Raw genomic sequence first — 26,919 nt, 5'->3', positions numbered from 1 at the left:
TGGCGCGAAAGAACTTCATCGTGTCCTTTAGGACGTCACTATTCGCTGCCATCAGGGGTCTAACCCAGTCTCTCGCCCCCTTTTCAAGATGCCCAATCACGAAAGCCACTCGTGATTCCTCGTCAGGGAATTCATCAAACTGCAGATTGAGGGCATATTGCATCTCTGTCCGAAAGCCATGATAGTCTTTGGGCTCCCCCCCAAACTTCTGCACCAATCCTGGTACCTTTCTGACGAGCTGGGTGTCTTTCCCCTTTTTGTCTGCATCCTGAGCCCTCCTCTCCTCAAGCCTCGCCGTCTGCAGCGCTAGCTGGACCTCCAACACCCGGTACCTTTCTTCCAGGCTTGGACCCGCTCCAGCTCCTGCTTCTCCGGTTCCGGCTGGGTTGCTCATGATGCCTTCTCCTGCACAAGCTGCTCACGAAGACTGTCGGAATGCTGTGATGGGACGATGAGCTGCTTGTGTGTAAAATCCTAGTCCCTCAGAGTTTGGTCAAGTTTGCAAACCTCTGTCTGTAACGGAGCCCCTTAAACATGGCTCCGTCAGTCGCTGGCAGATTCCGACAGTGGTTGCTTTCGGAATCGCTTCCAACATAAAAGCTCCTTAACGGAAACACGTCTTCTGGACTCTCTGCGTGACAGTTTCCGGCGAGGAGTGGGTGTCCCTACAGGAGGTCCTGAAACCTCCCCACTGTTTTCGCTGGAAGTGTCTCTGAGCCATCCCTCCAGCTCACTTTCCCTCAGCTCAGCTCCTCTCCCCCTACTGGTTCCCTCTTCAGCTGCTGAGTCTCTCCCAACCTGTGTGAGCCCTTTCACTTCCCTTCCTTCCGATGGCAGTTCCCTGACAATATATATAAATCCTAATTCTAATATATGAAGGGCTTTTTTCAGCTGGAACTTGCAAGAACTCAGTTTCGGCACCTCTCACGTTGGTGCCATTGCTGTTATATGAGAACAAGGAAGCGTTGTACCTCTTTTTCTATAAAAATATTGCTGAATATATGAATTACTTAAAAATGATAAAATTTGACAAAACATAAAATTAAAGTAAAATCTTACCAGCAATTTTTAAGTTATTAGAAAAACTAATCTGTATCAAGCTTCCCCTCAGCGGTCAGTTCTGTGTCCCTCTGAGGTCTGCACCCAAGATGGCTGCCTATGAGGAAAGGCCTTTGGGACTTTTTAAGTTAGAAAGAAGGCAAATAAGAGGTGATGTGATAGATATTTACAAAATTATGCATGGCATGGAGAGAATGGATGTTTATAACATGACACTGCGGGCTTTAATTCTGAGTAAACATGAATAGGCTTTGGCTGCACGTTTTCCTATTGAACTATGGCAAAGAAATAGATTTATGAGTGGAGCAGTTCCCCCATTGTCCTCTGCCTCACTTAGGGCAACAATATTAATTTTTTAAACTATTTTTTAAGAGGTCTAGCTTGTCCATCCAAGAGGCTCGAAGTGGGGCTAAGATGTCTCCCGTGTCCCTACCACCACCTTTTCATGGGAACTTTGTTAAAAGAAAGTAAAGACACAAGACTAATGCTAATAATATTAATATTTTTAAAAGTAATGACCAGCAATGCGACTTTGTTTTTGTTCAGGCATTTGAGTGGGGTTTTGTGATGATGTAACGCATTGACCTGAACAATGAAAATGTTGGTTTGATTATATAGTGCATAGTCGAATTACAGGAGGTGGATACTGTTGAACATGAGCACAAATGACTTTGCAATGTTCCCCAGGGCCAATAATGTTACCCTGCCCTTGGCTAGAAAACCAGACAGAAGGCTGCTGAGAAAACTCCTCAGAGCCACTGCATTTGAATGGCCTCAGCTCAATTTCTACTCAGTTCTTGGCTGCTTCAGGAAGGTCTCTCCTGCCCCTTCGTTTTAGCAGCCTAGAATCCAAATGTTAATACTTAGAAATACATTTCTCTAAATTAACAAAAGGTCTCTAGCGGCTCACAACCTGTATGCTCATGTTTCTCATACGTTATATAAGGATAAAAAATAGTAAGTTAATGTGAATGGTCAAAAACAGTTGCACACAGTTTTGTGAGATTCCTTCTAACCTTTAAATAGAGTTGCCATATCTTGAAGAGCAAAAAAAAAAGAAAAAAAAAGAGGACAGCCGAAGCTGCTGCCAGCCTGAGCCAGGGAAAGAGGCGCAGGGGTGCGCAGGGCCACCATCGCCACGTCCGCACACCTCTTTCCCTGGCTCAGGCTGGCAGCGGCTACGGTGTGCAGAACAGCCTGCGCCCACCCCCGCACCGCTGCCAACCCGAGCAGAGTCAGGACCCTAGCTCCTAAATAATAATAGTAATAATAATAATAATAATAATAATAATAATAATTCATTTGTACTCTGCCCATCTGGCTGGGTGTTCCCAGCCACTCTGGGCGGCTTCCAACAAAGATTAAAAATACATTAACATGTCACACATTAAAAACTTCCCGAAACAGGGCTGCCTTCAGGTGCCTTCTAAAAGTCTGGTAGTTGTTTTTCTCTTTGACATATGGTGGGAGGGCGTTCCACAGGGCGGGTGCCACCACCAAGAAGGCCCTCTGCCTGGTTCCCTGTAACTTGGCTTCTTGCAGCGAGGGAACCACCAGAAGTCCCTCGGCGCTGGACCTCAGTGTCCGGGCAGAACGATGGGGGTGGAGACGCTCCTTCAGGTATACTGGACCGAGGCCGTTTAGGGCTTTAAAGGTCAGCACCAACACTTTGAATTGTGCTCGGAAACATACTGGGAGCCAATGTAGGTCTTTCAAGACCAGTGTTATGTGGTCTTGGCGGCCGCCCCCAGTCACCAGTCTAGCTGCCGCATTCTGGATTAGTTGTAGTTTCCGGGTCACCTTCAAAGGTAGTCCCAATTCCTCCACTGTGGCACTTCTGCTTCCAGGGCACACTGCCCTCTCACACATGCACATCCCCTCCCCCCAAAACCCCAATTTATTTATTTTTTATTTAAAACCTAACCCTGGACATTTCCTTTAAAATGTAAAAATCCCCTGGGTGGGCATGTTGGCACCCCAAAAGAGGACATGTCCAGGTTTTTCCCGGATGTATGGCAACCGTACTTTTAAATGCACACATTGAATTTCATAAAAAAAAAAAAAAACTTGACCCACCAACAGCCAACATCTGAAAATTACCAGTTATATGGTGCAACAATGCCAGATTAATTCTGTTGGGCAGCTTTATGAAATCTGAACAGTGACAGAGGGCAAAGGAAGGAACAGTTTCATGCCCACCATCCCCAATTGAAAAACCTTATTTACATTGCATGCATATCCCACCTTGGCTTATGACACTGTACACAGTCCTCCCAATTTCTTCCTCACAGCATCCTGTGAAGTAGATTAGACTAAGAGATAGAAACGGACCAAAATTCAGCCCACAAACTTCATGTTTAAGGGGGATGGGGTTTGACTCTGATCTCTCCAGCTCTAATCAAACATTGCACCTCAGAATGAACACCTTGTTAGGATATAGTTCCGTTCTACCTTAAAAGGGAACAGGCATGACTGTTGTGTGTCACATGCCTGTTTACTTCCAGCACTTGCTGGGAACTTGTATATAGCTTTTGCATTCCTGCTGTTTTGCTGGACACGAAGGGAAGCAGACATGTTTTTTCTTTTGTTCCTGAACTATGCTAAATAAATGCTGTAAACATGCTTACACATTTCTCTGTCCACCACTTCTGCTTTGAGAAGATTTATTCACTCTGCTGATAGAGCGTGCACCGGTCTCTAAACGTATCTGAGGCTCGTGTCGCTGATTGATGCTGTTCCAAGGGAGACTGGTGATTGTCCCGCTGCCGGTCGGAGGCTGGAGCCAGCTGGGGGCCTGCCTGATGCCCCTGTCTCTCTGGCAGTATCCCAACACACCTTTGGGGAACTCCTCCCCTCCTCGCCCTTACAAACTCACTCTGAAACTTTGCAGCTAGACTGATATAAAGTTTATTTACACATGTGTACAACCTGAGCCTAGATGGAGGCAGTTCAGAGCATTTACACCTCAAGAGAGTCCTATTCCTTCCATTGAGGCAGCCTCAGATTCAAAGAGGCTCCAAACATCGTGTTTGAACCTCTCCGCACTATAAAGCAGACAGATTGTAGAATTATAAGTTTATCTATTTTTCATTTTTGAGTCAATCACATTTATCAGCTTCTTTCTCTGGTAGCATTGCTCAGCAGCAGCCTCATCAGAGGAGATGAAGCTCTTTTTGTGGTTGCTTTAATTAGGTTTTGATAGTACATTTTGAATTTATTTGATTATTATGTGAGAAGGCACAGAAGAAACCTGGCAAGACAAAAGGACATTTGTGTTTGGGTGGGTGCATACATTATTTACAATGTGGAATGGCTGAGCAATTGCCTTGAATACTGATAGCTCACCACTTTAAAGTGGCTCTATCTTTTTTTCCTCCTTTAGCTTAGCCTGAGACAGGCTGAAGGATTACAAATAATTTTATATGTATGACTTAGTGCAAATTACAGGAAAGCAAATGTAAATGATGATGTATCAGGATTAACCCTTCATGCATCAAATTGCTCTGCAAACCAGGTGGTTATTGGCAGAGCAGCTCATATTTTTTTCCATATAGTTTCAAGGTCACAAAGCTTGGTGGGAGAATAACAGACTTGCTCTTTTGGAAATCATTGCTATTTGTAGAATCTTATTTCTCTCGCAATGCAGCGGCCATCGGGTGAATCAAACTTTTCTCTCACAGACATGATGACCTCTGAACCACTTTATATAAGGAACATATAGATAAGGATACAACTCCAAGGATACTTGTAGTCAAAAGCATTTTTGTAAGCATGTCATTATGTGGTTCTGCCAGGTGATGGCTGCTGTGCGTGTGGTTTAAGGCTGCTTTTAGCTCATGCTGAGAGGGCGGTGGGTCTATCACCTATGGACATTGGTGAAAGGAGTCATATGGTAAGCAGGACGTGTGGTGGTGCAAAAGGGCCCCAAAGGACCTCACAAAACCCAGTAATATTCTTAAGGAATCATAAATGATTATTTTTTACATACATGATTGTTATATGCTCATCTTGGTTATATTCTCCAACAAAAACATGGCAGGTCTAAATATTCCAATCAGGGAAACCCATAATGGGAATGTCCTTTACTTGTTAATATTTTTATTAAAAGTAACGAAAAATTGAGCCAACAGCAAGACAGACCGCCTGCCATTTCCTCCTCTGGAAGTTCCATAATGGGAATTTCCCAGAGGCTAAGACATGCACTGACCTAGTGATGTCACTGCGCATGTGTTATGTCATATCGACTTTCTGCTGCCTCTGCCATGGAGATCCCCAGTAGTCTCTCTTTCTCCATCTACTGTTTAAGATCAGAGTGGCAACGTAAAGGCTCTTCTACAGCTGGTCTGCTCCATTTTTTCTTTATCACTTTTTTTTGAATGAGCACCAAAGCTTTCCAAAGTGTGGAACTGTGTAGATGTTTCTGGAAATGCTGTGTTGCTGTATACATCTATACATGCTGCTGTCCATGGAGCAGAGCGAGTGGAGATAAGATTTGCTTTGCTCTGTGTGTGCTATCTCTTGCATGTGTTTGGGACATACGTCTTGACATAGGGTATAAGCAGTAAGTTGAAATATGATGTAATGATAAATTTAAGCAGTAAAAATAAAATACTAGCAGTGATGTAATATGAAAGGTGCACTTACATTTACCTTATCTCATATGACATTATTGCTAGTATTTTATATTTATTCTTGCTGCATTATGTGAAGCAAGTAACTTTCATTCTAGTGGTGTTATGAAGTGTAAAAATAACTCATAGACTGAGAGGCACATGACTAAATTCCCAAAAGTCACTGGGGGTTTTCTTTACAACCAAAGGGAAAACATGACCGTGAGAAATTTGCCATTAATGGTGGGTGCAAAAAATGGCAAGAGGAAAGTGGACCACAAATCTTGTACCCATGATATCCATAGTGCTGCTTGTGAAGAATCAAAATGGCAAAATGCAGCGGCAACTGACACTGACTAAGCAAATTTTCATTTTTAAGAGACTGGCACTATACCAACGACTGTTGTGGAAATGGCCCATTTTAGGCAACAAACAACTAGCTACAGGCTTTCTGAAAGCTACTATGAAATGACAACAAAATGTGCAGCCAAAATTGTTATCTGCTGGGCTACACTCTCTCTTTCAACAAAATTTACTGTAAACCTTTCGTTTTGGGAAAGGATGTGGATCTTTAATTACCGGAAAAAAGCACTCAAGAATCAAAGGCAAACATTAAAACACGTAAAGTTTAAGAAATATGGTCTGCACACGGAACTGTTGATATTATGCTGGATGCTTCAGCATGAAAAGAAGAAAACTATTGGAGACAGGTCCGTAAACATATTGCCAGTGTGACCCTGACCTTTGCCACGCAGGACAGAGCATTTAGAGGCCATGCAGAAACTGCTTCAGTTGAGGGAGGGAACATGGACATTTTTTAATCAGTCACTCAATTGCTCTCAAAACATGATCCTCTGACTGAGGATGTTTATTGTAAACCAGGAGGAACAGTCAAGTACTTGCATCATCGTGCTGAGCCAAAGGTGGACTGTTCCGGAAGGTTTGCTAACGCCATCTTGGTAGTCAAGATAACCTCACAATTAATTATAGAATCATAGAAGGGATCCCAAGGGTCATCTAGTCCAACCCTGTGCAATGCAGGAATCTCAGCTAAAGCATCCATGACAGATGGCCATCCAACCTCTGCTTAAAAAGCTCCAAGGAAGGAGAGTCCACAACCTTCCAACTACATGACCCTTAGGATCCCTTCCAATTCTAGGATTGCTCCAATCAAGACTGGAGATAGAGTATAGTTTTAAAGAGATATAAAGGTGATATCACAAGCAAGTATTTTGTCACACTTGTTTATTTTATTCTGCTGGCACCGCTGATCAAAAAGGGTCTTGCATCAGTGTAGAAAACGGTGAAACCTTTTTACCTGGTGTGACAGTGAGAGGAACTGGCACACCACAATCAACACTGCTTCTTTCACAGCACCTTTAATTCTCTAAAAAAGAAAGTATTATACCTTGCCAGCCTCATTTGTACAAAACTGAGATAAGTATGACACATAAAACTTGTGTTTCTTTTATTTGTGGCACTAAATTCAATTAGTATTTTATGTTATATAATATGTAGCCACAGGATTGCAGATGGCTAACAGTACACTTTGAAAGGTTAGCAACATTACACAGTGCCTTTAAAAATCATTTTGGACTACGGCCAGTGCTGTATTTATTATTAAACCAAAAACATGTATTAAGGTGCATTTTAAAAACTCTTACAACATACAACAAATGTGTAAAACCCAGACAATAATAATTCTTTATGCTAATTTTCTTATAAGAAAATATTTTCAAAATATGTACATCATCTATGAAAGTAGCTTAATTTGTTTAAAAACATGCCATTTAAAAATGTTTGGGGCTTAACTGATGAGAAATCAGGCTTGATATATGAGATGAACATAAGCCCATTGAAGGAGGCTGGAATCCTGACCCACTAGCAGCAATTTTGGAAACAAATTATAGCCAGTAGTTCCCAGGAAGCAGTGTTAATAGCACTTTTAATTGCACTTTGACGTGGGGCACATCTACTGGAAAGTTATCTATTCAAGTCCCACTAAAATAAATGGGAGCTGTGCAAGATAAGAATAAGAACCAAGTAATGATAATCTTGTAATTAATAATAATTACCCACCCTTCACCCTAAGGTCCCAGGGTGGGATACACAACAAAATACAATACTAATAACAGTTCAAAACAACTACAAAGATAAGGTGGGTCTTAAAAATATACACATCAAGTGTCAAACGCCAGGATAGAGCGCTGTTGCCTTCAACATTTGCCAGAAGCTGTGCAGGGAATGTGCCAGGCTCGGCTCTGTGAGGAGTTCCCCTACTAAGGCAGCCCCACATGCCCTCTGCTGGGCTGGCACCTGTCCTTGGGGCTCAGCGTATCTGCAGATGTTAGTACAGTGGTACCTTGGGTTACATACGCTTCAGGTTACAGACTCCGCTAACCCAGAAATAGTACCTCGGGTTCTTTGCTTCAGGATGAGAACAGAAATCGTGCGGCGGCAGCAGGAGGCCCCATTAGCTAAAGTGGTGCTTCAGGTTAAGAACAGTTTCAGGTTAAGAACGGACCTCCAGAACGAATTAAGTACATAACCAGAGGTACTACTGTATTATGTACTTTAGGTAAAGGTAAAGGGAGCCCTGGCCGTTAGGTCCAGTCGCGGACGACTCTGGGGTTGTGGTGCTCATCTCGCTTTACTGGCCGAGGGAGCCAGCGTTTGTCCACAGACAGTTTTTTCGGGTCATGTGGCCAGCATGGCGAACCAGAGCACTGCACAGAAACACCATTTACCTTTCTGCTGGAGCGGTACCTATTTATCTACTTGCACTTTGACGTGCTTTTGAACTGCTAGGTTGGCAGGAGCAGGGACTGAGCAACGGGAGCTCACCCCGTCATGGGGATTCGAACCGCTAACCTTCTGATCAGCAAGTCCAAGGCTCAGTGGTTTAGACCACAGCGCCACCCGTGTCCCATTATGTACTTTATATCCCCTTAAATAGCCTGTCAAATGGATCCCTAGTGATCTCTGAATCTCTAGTGATAACTAGCTTGGTCAAATCCTGCTTGATTGTAACAAGCAGTGACTTCAGCATGTGGTAATTTGAACCACTGAGTTTCTGTCATAATCCCTCCATTCCATTTTAACAGATCTATAGTCTGTATACTCTGAGGTTTTAAACTGCTTTTGTTTTAAAAAAAAAATTAACTAAATGGTCCAGAACAGCTACGCATTTTTAACTGTGAACAAGCAAAAATATGTTGGTGCTGAGCACACACAGCAAAAAGTGTTCGCCAGCTAATTAACCTGCCATTGAGAATAGTGTTATTGGCACGGTTTGACTATTTGGGGGCAAGGGACCCACAAATCCTTGGCACAGAAGCTGTGTAGCAACCTGTGAACCAAATAAAAAATAGAGAGAAATACAGAAAATGCAGCTTATTTTTGGCCTGTAAACTTCTTGGAATCCTTTTGCCATGGGTGTCCATTCAAACCAGTAAGAAATGCATAAGAAACTGCATACGAAACGGATGACTGGAGCATTTAGTATTCAAACAAGCAGAGGGACCTGAAATAAAATAAATATATACTGTAATTTATATTTTCAGTCTCAAAAATGACATTATTATGTTATCCTATCTTTGTATGTCTAGTTGTCAGACTCTGTGTTCCTTGGCTAGGGAGGGCGGGATACAAAATAATAATAATAATAATAATAATAATAATAATAATAATAATAATAATTTATTACACCCTCATTATATTTATTAAAAACTGCATACACCCCAATTTGAAGCAAGTTTAAATGTGGCCTCAATTTCACACACAAATTGTTATCTGTCGCATTTGATCACATTTTTCCTTGCTAAAATATTGAACAGAAGCGCAACAAATGTACTTAATTAGGAAATCTGATTTAAAACTATTTCTCTCTCTCTTCAATAACTCCATCTCCTTCCACACTCATTTCTATTGTTCAGTATGGACTCTTTTACCATCTGGGAACTAAACATGAAGGATTTTAAATATTGCAGTAAATAAATAAGGGTGGTATTCATTCAAGTTCTACTCAGAATAGACCTATTGAAATTAATGAACCTAACTTAGCCATGTTCATTAACTTCAATGGGTCTACTCAGAAATAAACTTAGTTGAATACCATCCTATGTACAATCAAACTTTCCATGGGTGAGGAGCACCTTTATAGAAGAACAGAGCAGGAAGTGAATTTTTAGTTTAGTTTATTATGTTTATTTATCTCTTCAAACACCCAGAAGTGCACTGAAGTGATGTATAATAATAAAATATGAAATATATAAACAATTTCATTGATCAATGCAAATACTGTTTTCCCCCTGTTGTCCATTCCACACCTTTTATTGAATTCTGAGGTCTCCAATACAGGACCACCATATTTGACCTTAATAGATGAGGGAAAACATACAAAGGGGCCCATGATGAACAAGAAACCAACCTCACCAACGACAGCATTATTTCCCCGTGACCTTTGACGTCATGGTTTGTACAGCGTTGTTGTTTACAGAAATACAATAGACTTTGAAAGCTACAGATTTCTTCTCCAATGACTAATGATTTTCTGTGGTTTGTACTGTCTCACGAAATGACTTGAAAGCTGTAACATTTCGTTTATAACTTTTGTGGGTTTGTTTTCCTTTAGAGGGCAAGCAGATAAGTTTACATATTTGCATGCTTGTGGTAAGATCTGAGGTGGGAAAATTCCATCTGCATTTGCAAACGCACCCGTGATCACTTTCTGGGGCGGTGACCCTGGCCTTAATCTGGAGTGGCTCCTGGGACCTGGTGTGAGCCAACTGAGAGCAGTGACTATACTTCTATGGAATAACAATGTCGTGTAAATGGCCAATTACCAAGAAAATTCAACACGAACATATTAAGCTCTGAAATAGGAAGCTTTCCCCAAAATGAGGAGATTGGGGAAAAGGAAGCTGAAAGGCAAAGTCAAAAGGGTCAAATCACTCTAAAAATCACTGGGAATAGCATCTGGTGTGCAGCTGCACGGGAGGCACCAGTGTTTAAGTTGGCCCTAAGATTTGGACCACAAAGGGGAGTCTTCCTGTGACAGAAGGAGAACAGAAGGCCCAAAGTCTTACCAGTTATGGTATGCAATTTGTAAGAGTTGCTTCTAATCAATATGAGAATACTGTCTGTATGAAAGCCTAATTTTATTGTCCCATAAGCCTGAACACAGGATGCTCCAGATTTTCTGAGGAGCCACACTAAGTTGCATGACAAACACTCACAGAAATCACGTAATAGGTCATTTAGCCTGCTTTATGACCCTAGGCTATCTTGATTTCGCAGAAATCTGAATTATTTCACTTCTACTCCTTTCCTACTTGTGCCAAACAAGCACACCTGCTTCCCTATCTTGCATTCAACCACAGGCCCCAAACCATGCCTCCTCCTGTTCATATTCCGCCTTAGAAAGATGATTACCTTTCTCAAACGCGCCGCCCCAGTTCCTGAGCGGATTGCTTCCATTAGTGCCTGCCTTACATCCCCTGGGCTGTCTGTTCTTGGACTTGCAATGTACCTAGGAGTTTTCATTGTCACTTGAGGTGGTGGTGGTGGAGGAGGAGGAGGCGGCGGTGGCAGCAGCTGATTCCCCCGTTGCTCTGTTGTAGAGGCCTCTCTGTTTTGAAAGGCTGCTTCTGCTTTTTGGAAACTCTGAAGCTCTTCAGAAGCAGATGAAGAGATCTACCATGGAGAAAAATGAAGTTGCGGGGAGGTTATAGTAGGCTTAAAGGAACAATGATACTGGGTGCATATTGCTAACAAACCTCCCCAGTCTCCAAGCGGTGTGAGATTCCAGGTGTTCCGGGTGCTTACACAGGGTCCACGTTTCCTTTTGGGAATGAGGCACAGTGGAGACGGGGGTGTCTTTAGGATATATGGTTTATTTACAGATATATACAACCCGAGCCTATGATGGAGGGGTTCAGAGCATCAACAGCCCAAGAGGTTCTTGCTTAAGGTTACCAGATGTCCCCGTTTCCCAGGGACAGTCCCCGGATTTACAAATCAGCTCCCATACAAAATCTATTGAAGTTGAAAAGTGTCCCCGGATTCATTGAAAAAAATCTGGTAACCTTATTCTTGCTTCTCCCACAGTCACAGCCTGGGATTCAATCAGAAATCAGCCATGGCTTTTCATTTCACAGCAAACCCTGCGCTCAAACTCCAGCTTTGTCTAAGAGCTAGAGGAGGGATCCTACCCATTTGTCTTCTGTCACAGAGCCCTGTCTCTTTTGCTCTATTAATGGCCCATCACCTTTTCTTTGTTTTCTTAATGCCCAACACCTGAACACAGGAAGCTAGCCCGGCTTATGTTTTAACACTTGCTGTATCCATGGGTTAGAAGGTCTGGCATGCGCAAACTCATAACAATGTTTTAATCTCTTCCCTTCTGGACAATTTTGCCTTGTTCCATAGATGTAAACCTTGTGACAGCTCTAATTTCCCTATTAAATCACAGAATTGTAGAGTTGCTGGGCATGGTCGGCCAATTGGTGCGAAGGGAGGATAGAACCTTTTTTATGTATGCTACAACAGCAGCAAGAATACTCATCGGGAAGTACTGGAAGACACAAGAATTGCCCACCCGAGAAGAATGGCAGATGAAAGTGATGGACTACATGGAACTGGCTGAGATGACCGGCAGAATTCGAGACCAGGGAGAAGGGTCGATGGAAGAAGATTGGAAAAAATTCAAAATATACCTTCAAAAATACTGCAATATAAAAGACTGTTAGAAAGAGGTTGGAAAAAGAATATTAGGTTGTTTTGGTAGATATGATATAAAGGATTAAGTAAAAATGAGTTGATGAAATTGATGAAACAGAGGAGGTTTAATTACATTATTTTAATTTTAAAATACGTAAATGAAAATAAGGTTAGAAGGATTTGCTGGAAATACGATCTGAACTAGAATACAAAATTGGGAGGTGAGAGGAGGTCATGGAAATAAGTAAAGGGAAAAGGCTATGTAAAGGTTTAATCTGTTTTCGTTTTATTTTAACTTAATGTATATTTTTTGTTAAGTTTTTTTCTTTTATCCTATTTTATTGTTCATTTTTACTTGTTCATTTTTCGTTTTGTTATGGTTAAAGTCTTCTTTGTATTTTGTATGGTTTTTCTTTTTCTTTTTTGTAACTTTAAATTTGGAATAAATATCATTTAAAAAAAACAAAAAACAGAATTGTAGAGTTGGAAGGGACTTCCAAGCGTCATCTAGTCTAACTCCCTGCAACGCAGGAACATCTGTTCCCCTCTCACATCATTTAAAGGAACTGATGATTAAGATTTGGCCTTGAAGCAGGCTCAGAAATTCAATCCTGATTTATTTGTTTGAACTGTGGGATCCTGGAATTTATTTTGGCACATAAGGGGAAAATGTTGCCAGTTGGCCACTAAGTTAGGTTGAAAATGACAACAAGGAGTTGGGAATTAACATGATTTATTGGCCTTCCCCGGAAGCTTTATCAGAAACTAGTAACGGTGATAATTACTCTGTGCCTTCAAACTTTGCTTGATTATATTTTTTATCTCAAAAAAGTATCATTTGAATCCTATTTTAAAAGGGAAAAAGGACTACGCAAATCAATGAGGGTTTCTTCCAGAATACAGTGGTACCTCGCAAGACGAATGCCTCGCAAGACAAAAAACTCGCTAGACGAAAGGGTTTTTTGTTTTTTGAGCTGCTTCGCAAGACGATTTTCCCTATGGGCTTGCTTCGCAAGACGGAAACGTCTTGCAAGTTTGTTTCCTTTTTCTTAACACCGTTAATACAGTTGCGACTTGACTTCGAGGAGCAACTCATAGAACGCGGTGTGGTAGCCTTTTTTGAGGTTTTTAAAGACTTTGGTGATTTTTGAAGCTTTTGCAAAACTTTCCCGACACCGTGCTTCGCAAGACGAAAAAAATCGCAAGACGACAAAACTCGCGGAACGAATTAATTTCGTCTTGCGAGGCACCACTGTAATTAGATTTTTAAAGTGCATACACCTGCATTTCACTCTCAAACTGCAGTCATCCAAATTAAAAATTAAATATTCATGCAATGGTTGACAGAAGCATAAGTACTGAGTTCTTCCTCAGTTTATAATTGCTAGATGCCATATCTGGGCAGCTCTATTTCCTATACTGCAAAGGCAGAGTGCAGGAACTGCTGAAGTCTCAGACCACTCTCAGGTACCAACCGTAGATGATTTCCTCTCAGCAGCTGAGGACAACCATCTCATATGAACAGAACAAAGGAACGTAAGTGATTACTTTTTACCAGGTTTGCACATCTAGCCTCGTGTTGCACACTGACTGAGAGCAGCTATCCAGTCTCAGCTAGAGGTCGTTCATGTTTTCTACCACAGAGCTAATGTCCCATCCCTCAAAAACGTTTAGATTGATTTTTAAGGAAATATATGTTTATTATCAGCTGCTAGAGGTACTACTCTGTCAGTGAATCATAAGTGATACATTCTGCTAAGAACATACATGGCTCCCAGTACGTTTCTGAACACAATTCAAAGTGTTGGTGCTGACCTTTAAAGCCCTAAATGGCCTCGGCCCATTATACCTGAAGGAGTGTCTCCACCCCCATCGTTCAGCCCGGACACTGAGGTCCAGCTCTGAGGGCCCTCTGGTGGTTCCCTCACTGCGAGAAGCAAAGCTACAGGGAACCAGGCAGAGGGCCTTCTCGGTAGTGGCACCCGCCTTGTGGAACACCCTCCCATCAGAAGTCAAAGACATAAACAACTACCTGACATTTAGAAGACATCTGAAGGCAGCCCTGTTTAGGGAAGCTTTTAATCTTTAATAGACTATTGTATTTTAATGTTCTGTTGGAAGCCGCCCAGAGTGGCTGGGGAAACCCAGCCAGATGGGACGGATATAAATAATAAATGATGATGATGATGATGATGACATGTCTACTCTGGCTTATTTTTTTACTTACGGTTTGCTAATTGAAGCAGAGCTTCATCTATAGCATTTCCAGGACAGGGATGATATAGTGCGAAGGATGAACAAGCTACTGAAAAGATGCAAGGTCTCTGTTCTTACCTTTCTCAACTTTGAGGCTCCACTGTGACCTCTAATGGCTGCCAGAAGGGCAGATCGCTCATCCTCTTGTTCTGTGAACAGTGCCGCCTTCTTCTGAGGTCCATTCGCCATGCTGGGTGAAATCTAGCATGTGACAAAACAGATATAAACAATTTATTTCTACCTAGTTAGGAAACAAGGTAATTTGAGCATCCGGAATGTCACTCAGTTGGATGTTGGCTTACCTGACTTTGGCCTTTATCCAGCCTGAGTACACTGAAAATTAAATGGGATTTGTAGGAGTAGGCCTTATTTATCAGAGATGGAAAAATCAATCTTGCCATCTGTATTATGTTCAACTAGATCTTATTACTTTTAATGAGTACAGTATTAGTTTCATACTATATGCCATTCATAATTAGCTTCAATAGACACTTCTGCACTTTCTGCTGCTTTAAAGAAGCGAAACATTAAGTTGCACAAAAAACACACAGTGCAGAAGTGATAGTAGCAGCACCTTGCCACTATATATTTTTTTAAAATTAGAAACACCAACTGTTATAAAACAGACTGATGCCTGCTAAGGTTGAAAGGCAGGGCTCACTATTTAATAAATAATAATAATAATAATAATAATAATAATAATAATTTATTTCTACCCCGCCCATCCGGCTGGGTTTTCCCAGCCACTCTACTTTTAAGAAGTCTAAGAGCTGTTCCTGATGTTACAAGAAACTTCATGCATCCAGTAAGAGGCATTTCCTATAACATCCAAATATGCTTTCAGCTAAGTTTTTTTGGTTTTGTTTTTTTACCTTTCGGAGATTTTCTCTTCCTCCTGCATTCTGGATGGCTTCCATTAAAGCACTGTGCAGAGACGTATCTTTTGGAAGTGGCTTCTGGATGACTGGCTTAAACTTCTTCTTTGGCCCAAAAACTTTATTATCACCTCCCACATCAGACTCTACCCTTTTGCTTTCACATGCACTGCCAAGTTTTTCATCTTTTTCTGAAACTACATGATTAACAATAGTTGTTCCATCTAATTCTGATGGTCTACTGTTGATAGGATGCCCCTCGGCTGACTTCACAGAAGAGCTGGAAGTGATGGGAGATGAGAAATTGTTGGATGATCTAAGGAAGAAGGGACAGTGAGCCTCATCTCTTTGCTCCCTCCTTTGATTAAATATAGAAGGTGTCTCTCTAACAACTACATTTTCTATTGAACCCCAGCGGGGCTTCTCTCCTGTGAGACCACCATCTTTAGAAGGTATGGTGGTAAATGGTAAATGAGTGCTATTTCTTATCTTGGAATGAGCACCAAGTGGTAGAGTGTTTGATGCATTTTGGCTGCAACTGAAGATATCTACGTAAGATTTTTTTGTTTCTGCTGGCTGCCTTTCCACTGGGCAGGTTTTGGCCAAAATAATGCATCTTTTGGGAAGTGGTTCTGTTTCAGTTTTTCCCACTTCTCCATCCCTCATCTCTTCTACTTTGTCATGCCTTTCTTGATTGGTTTTAAACTGGAGTGGATCGATGCATTTTGCAATGGCAGAGGCTACATAATGGCTTGATGTTCTTCTTTGGGGCTTCTGAAATGGGAGCTCCATCTTATCTGTCTTGACCACTGGAGTCGTTAGCATTTTAACTGAAGACTGTGTGGCATAAATGAGGGGCTTCCCCCCGCAAGGTCCAACATTATTATCAACTGTCCTGGAACCAGCTAGTGGTGCTGTTGCTGCCTTCAGACTTGCAAGGGAGTCAGGCTTTGTTTCACCTATTTTACTGAGGGGTTTGAAATTGGTGATGACTGCTGGCTTGGTGGGAAAGCCTACTGGAGACTCCCCCAATGGTGTTTTCAGAGAATTAGATCTCCAGTATGCTTTGGCTCTCCCAGTGAGAGTTTCCTCTGGTTCACTTGAAGTCGTATTTACTGTGACCTTTTTTATAATACCAGCATTTGGAGCCACCATGTTGCCCAATTCATCTATTTTAATGGCACCAGTAGAAAGGGAGGCATCTCTGTCAAAATATTTCACTTCAGGTTTGGGAGGTACAACTTTAAAGGTGGTCAGACCTATTTTAGGTTCATAGTTTGTGGTTCCATTGCGAACACGGTAACACCATAAAGATGGCGTAGAGATACTTTGCTGCTCATCTGGGTCTTTTGTTGATGCATATCTGAATTCCAATTCAGATTTTATTTTGCTTGGAAGTCCTTCCTTGGTATTATCCTCTTTCGATTGTTTTACTTTCTCCTTTGTTCTATTTCTTTCACTCATAACAGTAAAGTTGGAAGAAATCACTTTGGATCTTTCAGATTCAGTACCATTTTTTGTGAGGATTTCCAGGGACACATCCTTCATGTTCGTTTTTTCACAGGAAGGTGTGTGTGTCTCCGATATATATATCTGCTCTTTCTCAGTTTGGCGTCCAAACCCTTCTTTAGGTGACTGTTGTTGTGATAAGCTCTTGGATAAATTGGAGGATATACAATCTACAGATCCCTTGCTCAAAGAACCAGCATTACTATTTTCATTAGTAAGCTTCCCTAGGATAATGGGATCAGCTGAAATATGTTCATTAGCCCCTGACTCAGAAAACAAAGGTTCTCCTTCCTCTCTAGTGGGGTGGATTATAATGTCAGTTTCGGGAATTTCATCTATTATCGTCACTGGCACAGGAACTGGAACATCTTGGGCAGTCTCAGCGTCCCGTGAAAAAGGGAGGGGTGAGCCATTCGTCTCACTAGATACAGATCCGCTTTCAGAATCGTCCTGCATACTCTCCATTGCTGCAAAGAATACCAACAACATCTTTCAAAACTATGAACCATGACATTATCCCAAAATATTATCACAATCAGGGGATAATAAACCAAGGGGTTTTAACAGCAGCAACCCTTATATTACAAACCCCAGCTGCAACAGCTGCTTCAGATGCAGTGTAGAGGGTTGTGGTTAGAAAATAAATATAATAAAATAATAAAATCTCCACTGGGTGTGTTGAGTTGGTTGTATTATATGAACACATCCATAATCTTGTAAGCACTTTTTAATTTATACACATTCATGCTAAACATTTGCCAATATGTCTTTTGCTTACTGTGCAGTGTATCCCAGCAAATGGAGCTACACTGATATCTGGTTAATCATGAAAATGTACTATGAGAATGTGCCAGCTACACAGTTTACATTACTGGGTAGTGAGTATAAAACAGAGAACATAGTCCTCATGAAAGCAAATTGTGTGTATTATGCATTTGCACATTATGTTTTCCCAGATATCAACACAAAGAAAATTATTGATAATAATTTATAAACTGGAAAATACAGCATTCCTCAAGCAGGCTGTGAGACACATTTGTGAGAAGCTATTAGAGAAAATTCCACTTGTCTGAAACATATAAAATACTGAATATTTATCCTAGTAACTGAATAGGAATGATACTGTAGTCCTCTCCCCCCAGCTCTGTATAAGATATATTTTTTACAATCACCAGATAAAACAATAAGAGTATGCTCTCTCCATCAATGCTGTAGATAACTAGACTTGTTTTTAAAACAGCAACAATCTGCTGAACTGAATTTCTTCAGCACATAGTTCCATGAAAAGTATGATAACAGAAAATCTGCGTAGCCAGTACTACTGGATTTATTAATTATTATTATTTTAGTATCAAGGGCTACTCAACATCCTTTCAATGTAATGACCAAAGTAAATAACAATATTAAGAAATTCATGGGCTTGTTTCAGTTTTTCACTATACCCTCATAATATTTAGTAACAGATTGTTGTCTACTGTGAATAACCTCCCACAACAGTGTCCCAAAAAGGTAAGACAATTTGGCAATGGAAGCTGAACAATCTGAGAAGGTATTTGCTGCTACTAGATAGAGCCTAAGTTATGAGATCTGTCCCACCTCTATGGAGTTTCCCAGTTTGACTGCTCTCTCATCTGCCTAACTGATGGATTGTTACCATTTGCCTTTTTCCTGCATTCTTTTTGCAATACAGATGTGCAAATTTAAACTTCAACCTACCCATTAGGTCTTTGTCCAATGCAGCCAAGGTCTGAGTAGCTATGAACACATCTGCGTTTTCAAACTTAGCTTCCATCATTTCGTCCTCATCCCTGCTGCTGACAACAAAAGAAAAGAAAAGGAATGAAAAGGTTGTTCCTTTTTTTCTAATGATACTGCATAACCAAATTTAATCAATTTAACATCAACTTGTGTGTGTGTATAAACGCTGACTGTTTCTTTTAACAGCGGGGAAAACCAGATTACATTTGTTTAGATAATGTTTGCACACCTATCTTGCTCTCAATGAAAATTTACCTGCAGCTTCTGTAATGAAATTCTTTGTACTGGAGAGAAAAACAATAGCATAATGTTCAAATTATTTTCCAGAATACAAAGTAGCTACTTGATTAATCACTTTCCAGACATCTCAATAAAATTTAGAAAATAGTAAGACATGGCAAACTGTTTCAATTTCTTCTGAAATGCAAGGACTTAACCTGTAAGGTATCTGAATCTGGCTGTAATCCTGGGAGTAAACCCCACTAAATGCAACAGTATTTACTTCTGAGTAGGCATGGTCAGGATTGTGCTGTCAATCTCCTATCAAAGACCTGAAAGTGTCTCATTAAAATGTGCAAGAGAGAATGCTTTCCTGTATTTTGAAATGCTTAAATTCTGTAAAGATTTTTTTCTGCCTGACCAAGTTCGCTTGTCACTGGCTCAAACTGTGCACATATTAGGGAGGAGTAGTACCTCTGGTCGGAGACACATCATGCTCCTTCTGAGGTAGTTTGTCCAGCTTTGGCCTCACCCTGCACTCTGCTGTCAGCATGCAACAACGGCCAAACACCCTGGGAAACAGCTCTGACTGGTCGGCCAAACCACACAGCTGTTGCTAGACTATAACTCTCCATCTTGCATGACGTGTGACAGGGGATGATGGGAACTGTTGTCACACAACACCCGTAGTGCACCACACTGGCTACCTCTGGTTTAACCTGGGTCTTACACAGACAAACACAATTCTGAAAATGAAACTGTTCCAGCCATTTTGTGTTTTGGGTTATAAAATGGGTTATAAAAAGGAGGGTCAAAAGCTCAGCCCGTGAAACTGACAGTCAGGGAGAAAATGAAGCCTAGAGGGGAGGAAAAGAGAAACCAAATAAATTAAGGGGAAGAGAAACAAAAACACAACTCTACGGTCTTCTTGTTGCGCAAGATGTTGGCAGCAGGGTAGAAATAAGGTGCATGAGACTCTAAGCTGAGCAGTTAATGTGCATAACAACCAGCTATTGTGCACATTCACCAGGCCTCAATGAAGAGGGAATTGTGCACATATCCTAGTCAATATACACAATTTCAACGGGAAATGTACATATCTCAGCTGAATTTTGTACTGTGGGAAAGGAGGTAGCAGCCTTTAATGTGAGTAACTCCAAACTTGGAGTGACACACAATTCCTTTTCTTGCAGTACTGTGCAAATCTGGAATAGTGGAAAAATACATTTCAATTTTTTAAAAAATGAAAAGGTGTGTGTCAGGACGGGTAAATGAATACCTGCAGTTTTGGGCAAATCTAGAGCACTGGGAAAACTTGCACTTATAAAATAAAAAGGTGCCTGTGCACAAATAACAAATGCTTGCATTAATGCTCACAACAGACCCCAGGTTTCTGGAACTTGCAGTGGGTGGGAAAATACTATTTGAAGGGGACGAGAACAAACTGTGTGACTACATCAGGCACCACCCACTAGTGTGGAAGGGAAACACAGACGTAGATTTTGAAGGCATAAAATTTAAAGTGTTCATGGATGGATGGATGAAGGCAGACAAACGGGCACACCAAAATAGTGACGTACATACACATGACCCAGCCTAAATTAAACACAACTCCAACAAGCCATGTGACACCAAAATACTACGTTTTGTGCAAGCATATTCAGCAATACACAGCACACTTAAAAACAAACCCATAACTTTCCTCCAGAGCCTTTTCCTTCTCCTCTAGACCTTTTTGTTGCTGACAGGCCTGCTCTGGCTTACATTCAAGTAAAACACAAGGCCTTTTCCTGATAGTGTTTAACGGGTCAGATAACTATTACCAGTGGCTTTTTTCACACACTCTTTTTAATATAGGAAACAACACGATAATCTTAAGACCTCTCCCCTCTAAAATAGAATGTGCTGAAATCACACCACTTGGGAATTTATTGAAGTAACAGATGGATTAGCAGAGGTTCTGACAACAGGAATAGCAAAGACCCCAAAGCACTAAATTATTGACTTTTGCATTTGTTGAACCAATGCCACTATGTACTGTTGCTCCGCGGTAGTCAGCCATATGCAAAAGCATGGGTTAAAATAGCACTTTGCCAAATCAACACCGTAGGAGCAAGGTCTTTTATGAGAAAACTTGTGTGCAAAAGGCAACAGTAAAACTACAAAAAGCTACTGTTAAGCCAAATGAAAGTCCTATTGGCAATTTATGGGTAGATGCTATTATACGTAGCAGGTGGTACAAAAAGAATGAATCTGAAATACTTGAAATAAGGTCATTAATAGAATGTGAAAGAAAACACTGATGAAAGCTTATGCAAATCAGTTGTTAAAAACATGATCTGTGGCTAGGATCTGCATCGGTGCACCTCATTAGCGATCTACCTTGCTACCTCAACAAGTTCCCATCAACCTAAGTCACATTTTCACTTCTGCAATATTGGTTTCCTTTACAAGATCACTGGGATCATTCAAGTTCAGCAGAACAATAAAAAGCCATATAAATACTAACATTATCAGATGCCATTTGCCACCAAAACTGTTATGCTCCACAGAAGATATAACAGAACTTGAGTGCTGTGGTTGAAGCAATGCAGAATACATGTGTCAGATAACCCATCTCTATATGTTTGGTAAATAATTATGTCACACAGTGAACCTTTGTTCCAGAAGAGCCACAACTCGAACGAGGCAAATGGACATGGCTGCGACTGCACCTGCTCTAATCCTTCTCCCAGTGCTGCTGCCACTGCTTCCACCCCTTTGAAGCAGAAACTTGAGGGTTATTTTCAACAGCAAGCCAAATGAGAGGAGGGCTTTGAGTTGACTGTGTTCCAAAAGCAAATGGGCCTTGAGGAGCAACTCTTGACTTTTTTTTTTGGGGGGGGGCAGGAGGACAAGGAGGTTAACAAGATGGAAAATTAGTTTGCAAAAGACTAGCATAAGCAGACGTCACTCCTCTAAATTGCCTCACAGATGAGACCTACCTTTGGGAAACGATTCCAGACTCATCACTACTGGAGAATGCATTCCTTACAGAGCACGTCTGTTCAACATACATGGACTCCATCTCGGTCAAGGTCTCCTGGGTCCCGATGGACTTGTCTCTTGACCTCATGCTGTCATTCTGAGACTCCAATGAGACAACATCAGAGGGGGAACTCATAACACCTGAATCTTCTGTGGTGTCCTCTGAGGTGAAGCAGCTGTTAACAGAGATCGTGTCCTCTGTTTCTGACAGTTCCAGAGCTACATCTTCCATGCTAGAAATATCACGCGAAAGGTGTAAATTGCCTAGACGAAACATGGCAAAAACAGTTAAATACCATTTGTCACTCTTTTGAAATAAATAACACACTTAAAAAGCCCCTCCTCCTCTGTTTATCACAATGCACCACAATGTGGCTTTTTTCTTTTCTTTTCGTGTGGGCAGTGAATAGAATAGTAAATTCTCTATGGTGAAATGTCAGATTTCCATGTACTTAAAAGATTGCTCTGCACCTGTCTCTTACATGAAAAATTCAGTGAATTTGAATAAAAATGGCAGAATTCTGTTGGACTGACCAGGAATAAATGAAATACTTCAGAAATAGTATATACAGTGAAACAATAGTGGTTATGCATTTAATATAGATAACTGTTATATCTTAATAAAAATGCCCAGCAAGGGCAAAAAAAGAGGATAAACTGGGGTGCAGCTGCTCTATATGTCAAAAAGAACACAAGAGACCCAAATTTAGGAAATTAATATGAACAATATCTTTGATAGAATCACTGTGGGTGGAAGCACCAGACCCCTTCAAAATAATTTTGTACTGGAATATTCCAGTGTCCCCTTGACCAAAATATGGAGGGGGATCTCTAGATGGAGAAAGAACTGAGGGACACAGCCAAAGGTCGGAAAAATTGTAAAAATGTGTGATCAACAAACCCTCACACTGACTGGGTAAATGTATAGTCAGGATATGACAATGAGTTTTTATTTCTAGATTTGACAAATGTACATTTGGCTGACAAAAAGGGGAGTCAACCTTTGACTTAATCCTGAGTGGTGCTCAGAACTTAAGATAAGATATAAACTGTCAGACTACTTGGGAACGTGATGTTCTTAGCTTGAAAAATATATATGAGTGAAAAGCTGTCCAGAAGTCAATATGGTCACATTTAAATTGAAAAAAAGAATTAAAAAGCAAATGAAAAAGAACGAGGAAACTATTAGAACCAACATTTTTTATTCAAATAGCAGGAAACCAGATAAAGGGAGTCAGACTGTAAAATGATTATGTGGTGATTTACAGTAATTCTTTGAATCAGCCTTCACTGCTGAAGATGTTTGATAGATATTCATGCCTCAACTAGTAATTTTGCAACGAGCATCTGACAAACTTCATCAAACAAGAGATGATGTTCTAGAGCTAAATTGGTGAAACACAAATGAACATGTCACTGGGTCTTTATGGCAAACATCTCAAGAGTTCTTAAAGAGATCAACTCTCTGAATTGAGCTTGAATTCTGATAAGGGTAGGTGGTTCCCATGTCCAGGAGATTAGTCAACTGCATGTACTGGACAGGATGGCACTCCCTCTGAAGGAGGCTTGCAGCCTGGGGAGACTCCTTGACCCATCCCTGTCACTAGATGCCTAAGGGACCTCTGTGACCAGGAGTGCGTTTTCCTAGCTCTGGATGGTGCGCCAGCTCCTTTCACTAATCCATACAGTATTTATTGATGTTTCAATATGGTTTTTATGGATATATTGGTTTATTTTGCTTAATAGGTTCTTTTCTGCCTTGTTATTTCCTTTATGAAAGGGTGGTTTAATAAATTTGTAAATAAAGTTTAAAAAACCCCAAATGTTTAACCATTTGAGTGATCCTCCCATTGAAATCCGCACCAATTGAAAGTGTTCAGTTTTGAACATACTTTGTCAATAAGCAACAATCTGAACCACACTTACCTAGAAGTAAATGGGGCACAGAACACAGAGGGACTTACTTTTGAATAAATATGCACAGGATGGTTCAAGGATGCTTTACAGGGCAATCCTAAATCTACTCAGAAGTAATTGCCATTGAATTCAAAGGGACTTATTCCCAGGTAATTGGGGCTAGGATTGCAGTCTTAATTTCTTTTATTTTAAGACGAATTTGGACATACAGGATCAGATGCAAAACTTTTAAGCTTTCGTTTAATACAATATAAAACTGAAAAACTTTGCAAAGAACATCACAACCACCAGTTCAGCATAAATCTATTGAAGTGTACATTTCAGCATTTTGTACATTTACTGAAATGAATCAAGTTTTTAACGGAACAATAGGTTTTCAGCAGTGAAGGCACTGTTGTATTTAAGCTACGTGTGCCTGTTAACTTAGATAAAGATCATTACAAGTTTCTACAGAACCTCAGCAAGCTTGTTGCAAAGAAGCAAGTAGATTATAAAGGAAAATGGGTTGGGTGTTTTTTAAGAAAACATTTATTTTGGAGGCAGGTGATAGGGAGTAATGACTATTGAAATAAAGAAATCTCACAGTGAACATGTTTTTCAAATTGAGGTTTTTTCCTGTTTTGGAATACTCAAAATGAGTTCACAGAACTTTAGCCTAATGGTTGCCATCAATTTGAGTTGAATTAATTTTATAATGAAATGATTTTAGAATGTTGTACTATTTTATTGTTGTTAGCTGCCCTGAGCCCGGCTTCGGCTGGGGAGGGCAGGATATAAATAAAATTTATTATTATTATTATTATTATTATTATTATTATTATTATTCATGTGTTTAGGGCATGCATTTGTTACATATCCAAAGTTTAAACTTTGAGTAAAGTGTTTGGAGATACCTGCATCTTTGTCAGTGAAATATTAAATAAAATTAAAGGACAGGTCTCCTTGATTGAGACCATGCAGTACCCATTATGCACAAAACTCAATTTCTGGCAGCACAATCAGTAAAACTTAAAAGGTTACAAATCACAATGAAAGCTCTGCAAATTCCAAAATTAATGACTGTGGGTGCTGCTAAAGGTTCTTGGCACTGCCTAGAATTTGGGAGGCAATGAGAAATCACCCAATTTCCAGCACTACTATTGTGTGCCCCCACCAAATTAAAATCAAGTTACATATGATTTGTTTATTTATTTATGACATGTGAGTGCCGACCCATAACATAAAGTTATCTGGGTGATTTACAATAAATAAGTAAAACACCATTTAAACAAAAAGTAAAATACAGTATTATCAAATCAAATGCAACACATACAAATAATAAAGAAAAAGATTCAGAACAGCACCTACACAAACAGAGATAAAAGGCAGAAAATACATAACCACCCGTATTACAAGTAGAAAACATGATCAGAAAAAAAACCCACGCTAAAATTATAAACAAAACTTTCTAGCCATTTAAAAAAATAAAATGCACGAAGGCCAGAAGAGATACAATAGCGGAGCAGGAAAGTACACAAAGTAGACAGTCGTTTTTTAATAAATGCACAATGCATTACATGCTGATGTTCATTGGTGTGTATATAAAACCTAATGGCTCTCTCTGTTTCCATTAAAATGTCAGAGCAAAGGATGATTTGCAGCGCTATTATCTATGCAGCCTCTTGAAGTAGCAACCTAAAAAGGGTGTGGGACAGCTCTGGGACAGCTTCCCAGAATGGCAGTGTTGCTCTTTATAATCTTACAACTTTATAAAAAATATGACAGCTGCATCTATGAACTTACATTTATTATCTTAGCTTTCAGATATATTTAGTAACTGTATTGACTCCCCTCTTGTTGAAATCACGGCGGAAGCTGTATCAAGAAATGGTAGCGTTGGAAGTGTGCATAACTTAAAGGTCAGTAAGGATGAATTTACATTGCAATGAAAAACCTTTTACCCCAATTCCTTACTGCAGCCGCTTCTCCTCATACAGTGGTGGGCAAACAGTTTGGCAAGCGTTCCACAATTCAAGTGTGAGATAGTGCCATTCTAGTGCATGACATCTTATCCACAGTTAATGCGTCTGAAGGAGCGTCTCCACCCCCCATCATTCAGTCTGGACACGGAGGTCCAGATCCAAGGGCCTTCTGGCGGCTCCCTCACTGCAAGAAGCGAGATTACAGGGAACCAGGCAGAGGGCCTTCTTGGTAGTGGCGCCCGCCCTGTGGAACGCCCTCCCATCAGATGTCAAGGAAATAAACAATCTGACTTTTAGAAGACATCTGAAGGCAGCCCTGTATAGGGAAGTCCTTAATGTCTGATCTTTTATTGTGTTTTTAATGCTCTGTTGGGAGCCGCCCAGAGTGGCTGGGGAAACCCAAACAGATGGGCGGGGTATAAATAATAAATAATAAATTGTTGTTGCTGCTGCTGAGAGCAACAACAACAAAAATCCAACAAATTAGCAATTGTGTCACTGACTGGAAATTAAGATAGAAACCTTAGCTAATGGGGTGTGTGCCCAGTTCCAGCTGAAGTGAGGGGACCATTCCAGGATGATTTAATCTATTCTATTTACTTCTGGCCAGGAGGGCTTAAGTGCCCTCAGGCCAGGCAGCTCATGTAAAGGCTATTGTAGGAAGAATCCTAGAAGACCTGCTCCCTGCCTTGCAGGCCTTTTTCCACCTGGCCTGGGAGGGCGGGGCCTGGACTGACTCCAGCTACAAAAATTGAGGCTGAAGATACTCTTGTTTAGCGGGGTTTGTTGCTGTTATTGTTTTTTTTTTTTTTTTGTTATCTTTATTTTTAGATGTTATGATTTATGTGGAACTTGTGCAATTTGGTTGTGTGCTTTTTATGTGCTTTATTGTTTTTGACTACTTTTGTTATATTTGTAATTAAAGTTTATCTTTTCATGTTGTAAACTGCCTCAAGCATGGTTTTTTAACTGTGGATGGGCAGCATGCAAATAGGATGATGGTTTTAT

General features: G+C 40.6%; 1 protein-coding gene across 13 annotated transcripts in view; it reads right to left on the bottom strand.

Annotated features, from left to right (window-relative positions):
• Positions 1-6,897: 6,897 nt before the first annotated feature.
• The window catches only part of COBL (cordon-bleu WH2 repeat protein), a 96,508-nt gene continuing 76,486 nt past the window's right edge, over positions 6,898-26,919 (bottom strand). For 12 of the 13 annotated variants that reach the window (XM_080976492.1, XM_080976485.1, XM_080976489.1 and 9 more), the window contains 6 exons: positions 21,991-22,297; positions 18,746-18,843; positions 15,518-17,496; positions 14,724-14,846; positions 11,103-11,363; positions 6,898-9,192 (listed from right to left, as the gene is read on the bottom strand). In XM_080976492.1, coding sequence (XP_080832618.1) covers positions 9,175-9,192; positions 11,103-11,363; positions 14,724-14,846; positions 15,518-17,496; positions 18,746-18,843; positions 21,991-22,297 — 2,786 coding nt within the window. In that variant the 3' untranslated portion in view covers positions 6,898-9,174. The remainder of the gene's footprint in view (positions 9,193-11,102; positions 11,364-14,723; positions 14,847-15,517; positions 17,497-18,745; positions 18,844-21,990; positions 22,298-26,919) is intronic. The other variant, XM_080976491.1, reaches the window with a different exon arrangement.

The sequence above is a fragment of the Podarcis pityusensis genome (assembly GCF_964106645.2).
Source record: "Podarcis pityusensis genome assembly, chromosome: 13".
Classification (NCBI taxonomy): domain Eukaryota; kingdom Metazoa; phylum Chordata; class Lepidosauria; order Squamata; family Lacertidae; genus Podarcis; species Podarcis pityusensis.
This window is presented reverse-complemented; position numbering and strand designations above follow the sequence as displayed.